Source organism: Papaver somniferum, chromosome 7, assembly GCF_003573695.1.
Source record: "Papaver somniferum cultivar HN1 chromosome 7, ASM357369v1, whole genome shotgun sequence".
NCBI classification, from domain to species: Eukaryota; Viridiplantae; Streptophyta; class Magnoliopsida; order Ranunculales; family Papaveraceae; genus Papaver; species Papaver somniferum.
Genome location: NC_039364.1, coordinates 255,356,647 through 255,367,787, shown reverse-complemented (window position 1 = coordinate 255,367,787; position 11,141 = coordinate 255,356,647). Strand labels below are relative to the sequence as shown.

General features: G+C 35.2%; 1 protein-coding gene across 9 annotated transcripts; it reads left to right on the top strand.

Moving 5' to 3' along the window:
• LOC113300157 (shaggy-related protein kinase delta-like) lies at positions 1 to 5,267 on the top strand. 9 transcript variants are annotated; one of them, XR_003335481.1, is made up of 9 exons: positions 1 to 291; positions 377 to 422; positions 1,298 to 1,357; positions 1,434 to 1,706; positions 1,982 to 2,056; positions 2,202 to 2,474; positions 2,601 to 3,203; positions 3,859 to 3,937; positions 4,139 to 5,267. XR_003335481.1 is itself a non-coding variant. In XM_026549350.1 (6 exons), exons 2-5 carry the CDS (start codon positions 1,147 to 1,149, stop codon positions 2,045 to 2,047), a joined length of 462 nt encoding a protein of 153 aa, XP_026405135.1. In that variant the 5' UTR covers positions 510 to 938; positions 1,045 to 1,146; the 3' UTR covers positions 2,048 to 2,056; positions 2,202 to 2,590. The 9 variants fall into 9 exon arrangements, 1 of the variants encoding a protein (XP_026405135.1); XR_003335478.1 differs by having other exon boundaries at positions 3,758 to 3,937; XR_003335483.1 differs by having other exon boundaries at positions 2,607 to 3,937.
• The last annotated feature ends 5,874 nt before the right edge of the window (positions 5,268 to 11,141 follow it).

Sequence of the window (11,141 nt, the reverse complement as noted above, 5' to 3'; positions counted from 1 at the left end):
ATGACCTTCCTTTTACTTCTTTTCTCTCTCTTTTTTTCTTCTTTCTTCCTTCTACTCTTATTTCCCTTTTCCTCGTCTCAAAACCAACAAAGAGAAACCTCGCTTTAGCGTATACCAAAGCCAGATCCATACCTAAATCGACCAAAGATCTCCTTGCACCAATAGCTTTAGGCCTGCTAGACCTCAATATATTCCTCTTCTTTTAATTCCAAACCCTAAATCGACCAGTAATCGTCTTAAGTATGTTAGCAGAAATGAATACCCGTTTTTACTTAGTTAACCTAATATCAGGTATGGGATCCTTTTTATAGATTTGTATATTCTGATTTTCTAAACCCTAGAAATGGAATTTTAACTTTTGATTTTGAATTCGCAGAAGAAGATTGAGATACAAATACTTAAAAGGTTCAGAAAAGATTCAGGTATAAATCCCTAACCTTATTACTTGTTTCGAGTTTTGATTTAAACTTTAATCTGTGAATATTATAGCTCGTATGATATGTTTGTCTCTAGATTTTGCAATTTCTGTGATTGTTTAGTTAATCTCATGAGTTTTAAAGCATGGGTATGCTTATAATTTAAATTTTATGAAGTGAGATTTTTAATTTTGGTCATGTCTCTTGAGGGTTTAGATATTTTATTTTGTTTTAAACCTTTTGTTCAATTTAAAATAGTAGTATGATGGTATTTGTTTTGGTTTTTTCTTGTTTGTGTTGTAATTGAAGATTTTGACTCCTGGGTTTTTGTAGATGAGATGAGATAAGGGTCAATATTGTTTCAATTGAATACTGTTCTCCTTTAAGTGTAGATTTGAGTCCTTAAGAGTAATTTTTAAAACTGAAAACTGTAGTTGTAGCAATTTACCAACATACTTCTGCGATTATGTAAGACTTCAGGATTTGTGTTGTCAAGGCATGGAGTGTTCCTTTCTTTTCTAGGTGAGCCTGATCACCTGTAATCCTCACTATTCCTACTTGTTCACCCTTGCATATCAAGGGAATATTCAGTTGTCGTATTTCTTATCCACTTATTTCATTCGTCCAGGGTTTACTTCGTGAGTTATGGTAGGCCTAAGATTTTATAGGTTCCCCTATGGTTATCAATGCAATTTGTAAGTTGATTGGTAGAGTTGTTACCATATAAGTCATGTTAGATTTTTTCGCTGTAATAACAACTACAGTTGGTGGTCGAAACGGCCAATCGAGGAAGGTAAGGACTGGAGTAAGTTGTAAGTGCTTTACTTGATTATGTGGTGCTGAAGTTAGTGTCACTGAAATGTTTCGATTTTACTTCGTAGAATATTGGTTACATAGTAGAGCATGTGGGGGGAATAGGTTCATTTGGAGTTGCCTTCCAGGTAAACTGAACTTAAACTGGGTGTAGTTGGAAAACCTCGCTTGTTTTAGATTCTAATAGCTTGTTGTATTTTGTAGTCCAAATGTAGAGAGACTGGAGAAATAGCTGCAATCAAGAAGGTTCGTCAAGACAAGCGTTATAAGAATCGGGAGCTGCAAATTATGCAAATGTTGGATCACCCAAACATCGTAGCTCTAAAGCATAATTTCTTTTCGATCACAGGCAAGGAAGAGCCATACCTAAATATAGTACTTGAGTTCGTACCAAACACTGTTTATGGTGTTGCAAAGCACTACAGTCGGATGAACCAGCACATGCCACTAATATACGTGAACCTCCATACTTATCAGGTCTGTGAAGTTCTTGATATCTTCTCTATGTATTTTCTTACGTGGAGTCGTTCTTGGGTTTGATAATATATACAAGGATTTTATTGATAAGAGGATGTTTCTTAGTAACAAATAGTTACTCTCTGCTTATGGAAATTTTTAGAAATTATGCTATTCAAACGCCATATCCTAAATAAAGTGAACATTATACTGTATGTATATCACATGTTCGGAGTGGGCTAGTGCTTCAGCAAAGACACTTAAATGAACTTACCGGTTTAAAATGTTTGGTGCAGATCTGCAGATCACTTTCTTACATTCTTAACTGTTTTGGTATATGTCACCATGTTATTAAGTCGTAGAATCTATTGGTAAGAGTCGCCTTGTTTACTCTAATTAACAAGTACTCGTTTACATACTTCATTTACAAGTTCTTCGTACACTTTAATAATCTTATACTGTTACGATCCTTTCTTATTTGCCTTTCCATCACATCCCCATGTATAAAACCTCTAGAGAATCAAAATGTCAAAAGGAAGAAGTACCACGTATTCAAGGTTGGGTGTTCAACAAAAAGTTGTTAAACTACTTACACCTTTCTCAGTATCGTGGTGAATAGACAACCCCATCAGCTCCATGGATATCTACGATACCGCCACTCGGGAGCAGTCTTACTCTGAAAGCTCTAACATAGAAAGGGTAACAGTACCATGTATATGGAGCGAGGGGTTTTTCTATTGGAACAGTAAAATGACACACCAAACCAACAAGCTGCAATCTAAGAAATTGGTATGTGGCCTTATAAGACCTATCAGCCTACCTTTACGTGTTTTTGTCTATGGGATCATCCTGTGTAATTAGGTGGACCTTTTTTGTTTAGAAAATGACCGTCTTTTATTTGTTTCTGACGCGTAGATGCAGTAAAGCCAGTGCCTCTTTCTTCATCTCACGTTGCATTCCTAGAGCTCCTGTTTCCTATTGCTGGTGGTCAGGGCAGCTGGATAAGATGCAAATTTTATGACAATTTTCAAAGCATGAAATTTGCATCGTAGTTAAAACGCTTGTAATTTTAGTATTGTGATGCAGTTTATCTCCTACAGTTGGATCACACTTCCAAACTAGAAGAGCTGGTGTATATCTGAGATCCTTTGTTAATTGTCATTGCATGTGCCAATTAGATTGAGTTTTTGTATTTGTATTTTTTTTAATTTTAATTTCAGCTATTTCTTGGTTCTCCGCAGAACAATTATTTTTCCTTATGAGATTTCATGAAATAACAATCATATATGTTCTTTTCCCCTTGTTTTGATGTTAACTAAAGCTATCTTGATTTATTACTGGAGTTTTTTTTCTTCCAGAAACTCTTATCAGTTAATCATTTGTGTATCTAATTGTTGAATTATATGGAACTTCCTTAATCATCTAGATAATTTTTGCATTTTATGTTGTGTAACACTAAAGGTAGAAGAGAAGGTTGACGCAATGGATGAAGGACAACCGAAGACGGTTTCGTCTGAGGTATATTTGACTGCAATAGTGTAATTTTTTAAACCATCCTTATATATTTTCTTTTATACTTATTGGCATGCATGTCTTCTATCTTCTATGATAGGTGAGGTCGTACTTGGCACACACGTAGATTGTGTCTTATACTACTTTAAGCATTTTCTAAGTCAATTATTTTGTCCCTTTGTATAATCTTCTCTTTACAAGAATAAGAGTAAGAACACGTGACTTATAGAATAATCTCAAAGAGGCATCGTGGAGGTTTCAGTCCACTGGCCCATGACACCTTGCCTCAGTCTCACTAGAATTATATTCAAACTGTTGCCTAACATTGCTAAAAGGAAATGGAAGCATAAAAAGTAGTAAGTAAACAAAACTAAAATTTATATGAAACAGGCTAACAAATCAGCACCCCCTCTATCTTTAGTATCTTCAGCTGCTAGGAATCTTCACAGCTTTTTGTTGGTCTATGAACTTGTAAGGAATCTTCACATAGATGTTTAGGCTTTAGGGATCAGGATATTGTTCGTGTAAATGTCTCTGAAATCTTGTCAAACTTACTGTAGCAGGTGCCCGTTATTTCTTTTCAGTTGATTCTTGACAGTTGCCATTTGACCATGAATCATAATTGCCAATGTTTCGTACAGATTTCCATTGTTTTTTTCAGGTAAGGAAGCTCATTGCTTGTATTATTTGTGAGATAATAAGGACTCAATGTATTGTTTTGGATTTCCCGTTCTGCCAAGGTTCCAAACTAGATGCTAATTTCATTTTGAGACGAATATAAGTGTCACTTAAATTAATAATAAGTGTCTGTTAAAAATTAATTAAGAGACACTTATAAGTGTCGCTTAGTGATAGACATATTATTATGTCTAATTTGTCCCGATTTTATATATTGATAGTGTTCATTTTTGTATTTATTATGGTGTTATATGCATGTGTAGGTATTTTTGGCCAATAAACATTTTTTTGGAAAAGCTGCTTGAAAAGTTGTTAAAGGCACCTGGAGAAAGTGGTTTTGGAACCCGCGTTTTGGACACAGGCCACCCCAGGGCACCCAAAGTCAGATGCTAAAGGCACCCTACTCTGGATAGGGGGCGCCCTCTCTCTTCTCAAATTTAAATAAAGAAAAAAAGGCGGGAAAACATGAGCATCCATAAACAAATTTGGATTTGAATTTTTGAGTTGTTTTAAAGAGATTCAATCACGGATATCGGCTTGGTTTGGCCTGTTTGAGCATAACAGGGCTGGTATGGGTGTTGTAATCAACCAGAATTGGCTGCATGATCGTGTGGAGAAAAACAGAGAAGAAAATATCTCGAACATGATGATTTGCTTCTGTGTGAGATTTAGCCGGATTTTACTCGTGATGTGGATTGATATAATCCTGTTTCTGTTAAACAGGGAAGGTATGGGCTGTAGAATCGAGAAAACAGGGATAGGAATCGAGTTTCTACAAAACAGGGAGATGGTTACACTCGGGTTCTGTGGATTGACTTGAGATGATTTGGGAGAAGATATGGTGTTGTATATTGAGTGTATCTGGTCCTGTTTCAGTATTGAGAGGGTTTGGAAAGTTTTGATAACTCAAAACCACGTGGAGAAGAGTCAGGGAGAAGAAATAGCCCGAAACTTTTGGTAAAAGAAAACCAAGTTATTCTCGGATTTTTGGGATATCGGGAGTGATTCTCGTGCTTGTGGTGTATAAATAGGCATCTGTTTAGGTCAAGAAAAGGAGCACGTACACTTGGAGGAGTTTAGTTGAGAGGTTGGAGAGATTTGGGAAGCTGCAGAGCCGAGAGAAAAAATCACAGAGAAGTTTCTTTGCCGATGCAGGGAAGAAGAAGACGAAGAACAAAATCAGTCGAAGAAAGTCGTTGGAAACTGCCGCATATACTCGACAGTTTGCAACACCTTTCTAGCAACTGCTGAATAGTGATACAGCACTTCTCTTTTATCGTTCATTTTTTGACGATATTTGTGCGTTCCAGATTCCTGTTTTATACCATTTTCTTGTTCTTCTCTCCATTGTAAACACCATTTGAGCATCAATGAATTATTTTGAAAGGTTTTTCAACATGAAGAGCTAAACCCAATCCCAGGGGTAACGGAGGAAGCCATTCTCCCAAGAATTATGTGGTGATCTCTATTTTATAAATTTATGCAATATTTTTATATGATTAATTGCATGGAAAAAAATGAATTAAATGGTTTTTATTAATCAAATTTGTTTTCTCTTGATTATGCATGCTTAGTTTTAGACTCTTGATGCGTTATACTTGTGACTAACATTTGATATTTTGAAAACTTGCTTTTGGCAATAATTTAGAATCAAACCAATTGTTTAAATTGCATAATTTAAATAAATATTGAATCACATAAGTATTGATGAATGGTGGAATCCTAACCCCTGTTTCTCCATAATATTCACATCACCTTGTTGTATAATTTTGGTACATTTCTAAGTTTTATTCAAGTCTAAAAATCCATTTCCTTCACAAGTATGAAATGAATCACTTATTTACCACTATCATTACAACCACATTAACAAACTTGAACAATTTTTGGCGCCGCCGACGCGGATTTGTGTTTAGGTAGAATTTTCTTTTTTAGATTTATTTTTCTTTGTTCTTTATTTACGTATCTTTGGTTATTTGTCTTTGTATTACAGGTTTGAAGTTGGATACTAAAGACTTGGAATCAAAGCTTAAAGCTAAAAGAGAAGAAAAAGACAAATAATTTTATTTTTTAGGATTTAGTTTTATTTTATTTTATTTTTTATTAATTTTTTTAGATATTCTTTTTATAATTGTATTAGGAAATATTTGTAATTTTTCTTTTCTTTTACTCTTTATTTGGACATTTGGACTTATATTTTTAAACCCTACGGAAAGGTTATATAATAAATAAATAAAATATAAACTGTAGGGAAGGACGACGATTACGATATCGTCTCGGCCCCTCGGGTTCGCACACTGACACCAGAGTCAGTGGCCCGAGTCGACTACAACGGTTCTTCGCCCATCTGGTACGGGAAGTAAGCTTCGACACCCGCGAATCCCCTGTCAGCGGGTTTACTGTTTACCTTAAAGTGAATATATGCTGAGGACTGAACCAACTGCTTTAATTTCCTAGTAAAGGGCAAGGACTGTCCATATAAGATAAGGGTTCGCATTTCATCACTGTTCTCTTCTTGCCCACCTTAGGAAAACGATACCTAACTCAAACCCAAGCTTAAAATTTGAATAGAACGAGACCAATAGGGTAACGAGCTTGATAGGAAAGTATTACGAAAGATATTGGTTACTCTTTTAAGCATACTTTAAAGTTCATGATGGTTGATGCAAGTTGAAATGTGTCGCATTGTAATGCCGGTGAGACCTTATGTATCAAAGCTCGATTGAGCTTTCATCGTCTCTGTTTCACTTACATTAGCTCGGACTGATTCCAGAGGGGTATGCTCAAATTGTAATGAATTCCCTTTCGAAGGAATATAAGCTGGTCTATAAAAAAAATCTAAGTGGAGACATCATGCTTTTTGTTTGCTAGAAATATTTAGGTTCGCTTTGGTGGAGTCAGCGTGCTGTGTGTTTATTAGAACAACCTTCCTTGTTAGGATTTTTATTCTTTTTAATTTTGTTTTTCTAGTGTATGCCCAAGGTCATTAGAGCACGGGCTTGGAAAAGAGACACTCTAGGTCGATTGATTAGTGAAAAATCTAGTAGTTCTTCTTGTGTAAGTAGGGAGCTCGAAGACTCTTTTTTTGAGAGCCATGTTTTTGGAAACTTCAGGTCTCTGAGAATTACATAAAGCATTACAGAAACTATACTTCCACCTCAAATCAGAATTACAGAAAACATCACTTTCTTTCTCGTTTAATTGATCAACACAAATATCTTCATCGCCAAAACCCACCATATTCCCTTTATCATTTAGTTTGGTTGCATGCCCTAATTCCATGGTAGAATCAACCATTTGTTCATCGATTTCAGTAGAACCTCTAACACCTCCAATAGCAGATCCTGATTTAGTCCCCCTGGTTCAATTGTTCCATTCAAAATAGCCTGTTGCTTGTAAATCATCAAGAATTTCGAAGAAAATTAACCGAGTTGAAAAACAATTTATGTAATGAGTTTTCGCCGATTTACGCTCTGTATTCTCTCTCCTCTCGATTTCACCTTTAGCCTTGCAACCTTTTCAGTCTGTGCTTCTTATCATAGGCTTTGGTCGTTAATATAACATATTATCTTTGACGATCAAAAATAAAATAAAATCATTACCATATGTATCCGTGGCCTTTCTTATTCCATATGTACCTTTTTCAATCAAGGGGGTAAACCTTTCCCAACCAGCCACCATATGACTTATTTCTCTTCTATAATATAATACTGATTAACCAAACAAAACAATTGAAAAAAAACTGAGGTGACTATTCTTAACATATAAAAACTCCTCCCATATTATTATTTATAAATAAAAATCGTTTGAAATAAAAATGAAACAAAAACCCCATTCACATTAGTAATGTGTAAATTTAGTTTTTATTAGTTTTTAAAATCCCTCTCCTACCCTTCTCATTCTATGGGTTCTTCTTCTTCTTTTTTCTTTATGTTTTATTCCGCCTCCTCCTCCCTACCAACATCATCACCAGCAAAAAAAATAGCTCCACCGCCAGTGAGAGAAATGATCAGTGAGAGAAGATAGATTGGAAGCAACATCACCTCCGTCTCCTCCACCAACACCTCTTTCTTTTCTATTTTTACTTTTATGTTCACCAATAGTATCTCTGTTACCCATGTCCACTACTAACAACACTTCTGTCTCCTCCTTCAACACCAACAACACCTCCTTCTATTTCTATGTCCAGATCCGCCACCTGCAACACTTCCTCCTCCCATATCGCTTCATCCTCCTTATATTTTCTCTCCATCCTATACATGTTTAGATCCACCATTAACAAAACCTCGTCTTCCTAATTATATCTTCTACAAACATCACCAACACCTCCAGATTTCATCGTCGAAAATCATCATCAGAAAATAATGTTACATCATCATTGTCGAAATTAGGTTTTTTGTTGGTGAAACGTCAGAAAAATGATGAAACCAAATTTGGTTTCATCAAATTTTACAAAAACTAAACAAAGTTGAAACCAATTTTTTTATGTTGGTGAAATTTCAGAAAAATGATGAAACCAAATTTGGTTTCTTCAAATCTTACAAACAGTGAACAAAGCTGAAACCACTTTTTTTGTGTTGGTGATGAAACTTTTTTTGGTTCCATCAGTTGTTTCGTCTGTTAATAAGATGTAACCAAGAAAATGATGGAACCTTTTTTGGTTTCATCATTTTACTGCCTAATTTTCATCGTTGAAACCAATGTTCTAGTAATCTGGTAAATTTTTTTGGGTGGTGTTGCTGGTTTGTGGTGGTGGTGTTGATGATAGTGCTGGTCGGTGGATGTGTTTGCTGGTGGTGGGATAATGGTGGTGTTAGGGTTGGTAGTGGAAGTGGTATTGTTTGTTGGTATTGGCTGTGGTGTTTGTTGTTGTTGGTGGTGGTTGGTTCATATTTTCGTTGATGGTGGTAGTGGTTGGTGGTGGTGCTCGTTGGTGGTACCTGTTGGTTGTTAATGGTGCTCATTGGTGTTGGTGGTGAAAGTGGTGTTGATTGTTGATGTTGGCCGAGGTGTTGGTTGTTGGTGGTGCTGGTTGGCAGTGGTGGTGAATGTTGGTTCTTGTTTTTCGTTTCTGCTGGTGGTGGTTGATGGTGGTTCTCGTTGGTGGTGGACCTGGTGTTTTAGAGTTTCAGTAGATATTTTTTTTAGAAGTTAATGTGTTGTAGGTGTTTTCGTTATATAACTTGTCTGAGAATAAGTAAGTTTGATTAAGTTTGTCAGATTTTCTGCAGGCCTTTATAATTTGGTGCAACCAAAATAGGTTTCATCATATTTTTGATGGAACCCTTTTTGGTTTCACCATACTGTCACTTTTCTTATACATCTTTTGGCAACATGGTAGATGATGTTGTGTACTGTTTATTGATGCCGCAAATATATGATACAACATTTATGGATATTGTTTCATAAAAATGAGCATCATATTTCCGTAGACATCACACAAAATCTTTTTTTTAGATAAACTGTAATTTGTCACCATTAAAATTACACGATAACCATTTCACAATTATTGTAAACTCAACTAAAACTGAATGTGCAAGAAGAACTGTATATCACCATTACAATTACTCGATGATAATTTCATAAGTAGTTTAAACTTCGACTAAACCTGAATGTGCAAAGATATTGGCACGACATGCGAGTATTATTCTATATTGTCAAAGAGTATCTTCAACGCCAACTTTGGTCTCGTATTAACCTCTTTAATCAGCTCCAACATACAACGTTTAGTATCATATTTCTGCGTCTTCTTGATTCCACGAAAATATCGAGCCATGAAAATGTGGGAGCTTACCATCTTTTCGCTGTTCAAGTGAATTTAAAACCATCATAATGGATTTCGTCTTTTTTACGAGTCCATCTTCTTTCAATATACCATCATAGAAGGGCTGGAAGAATCGCCAGAATGGACATGACTTAATAGCCTTCATATGTAGTTCTTTGTTTTGTATCAAACCCTTTATCTCTGCTGCTACTTCGCATAAATGATGCAACGAGCACCTGGACGGCTTAGTTTCTCCTTTTTTACCTATTGTGAAACCAAAAGTAAACAATTTGAATCAGAAAGTACAAAAAAACTTTGGAAAACTGTTCTTCGTATGTAAACCATTAGAAAAACAATAACTGAAATCTGGATTCACTAATAACTGATAATGATATAACCAGATTTAGTTTCATTAGAAAAACTAGAAATAACACGCCCAACGGAGAACACAAGAAATAAAGACATCCAAGTTATATAAAGAATACATAAAACAAACACGTGGTTATGGTGAAACCAAAATAGAAATGGTTTCACCAAACAAACTCATGGTTATGTTAGAATACAACAAACATAAAATACAATTATGGTGGAACCAATTTTACCAAATACGATTATGGTGGAACCAATTTGACACAATGAAAAGTGATAAAACCAGAATGGTCCTCAAAAAGATTATGAGCAGACCTTAGCAAACATTATTAGTTACGGTGGAACCAATTTCAACAATTGGAAAATGATGAAACCAAAAATGGTTTCATAAAAAATAGAACATTAAACATGGACCAAATAGAAAACCTAAAAAAAACTAATTTTAGCAGCCAAAACAAGGGAACAATGATGAAACCAAAAATGGTGACATCAAATGTGAACAAAATTTGGTTTTCAATAGAAATAAACACACCCACAAGTGAATTTGTTTTCAATTGAAATCAAATGAAACCTAAACCTAACATGAAACATAAACCTAAATCAATTGAAATCAAATGAAACCTAAAAGCAAACAGAAAACCCAAAAAATCAAATGAAACGTAAACCTAAAATAAAACACAAACCATCAAAGAATAAGAATTGAAAAAATTTCTTACCTTTTGGAGGTTGTTTCACAGTTTTCTTTAGCTTATAATCTTTCTTTTTCTCCTGTTGATTTGGTTTCTTCACCATTTTTGATGGTTTGGACAAATTAGGTCAGAAAAATGAACGAGTTAGGTTATAATTTTAATGAAACGGTTGAGGTACGTAACCAGTGAAGAACAAAAGAAGGTGAAATCGAGAATCAGAGGATGATTTTCGCTTCGGCAGAGGTGAAATCGAGAATACAAATCTGGGAAGGATGGGTTTTAAGGGAGGAGGAGAAGACTCGACATAGGTTTTGTTTTCTTTATGGTCTTACGCACGTTGAAAAATAATAAAAACAGTGGGCCGTTTTCTTTGAGTTTCTTTTGGGCTGAATTAGGGGAGGGGTAGTTTAGACTGTTACTATTATTTGGGATTTTTGTGTCACTTTT

Coding starts and splice junctions, on each gene's coding strand:
- LOC113300157 (XM_026549350.1), top strand. CDS start 1,147: ATGTTAGATTTTTTCGCTGTAATAACAACTACAGTTGGTGGTCGAAAC. Junction 1,210..1,297: donor GAAACGGCCAATCGAGGAAG/GTAAGGACTGGA, acceptor TTTACTTCGTAG/AATATTGGTTACATAGTAGA. Junction 1,358..1,433: donor CATTTGGAGTTGCCTTCCAG/GTAAACTGAACT, acceptor TGTATTTTGTAG/TCCAAATGTAGAGAGACTGG.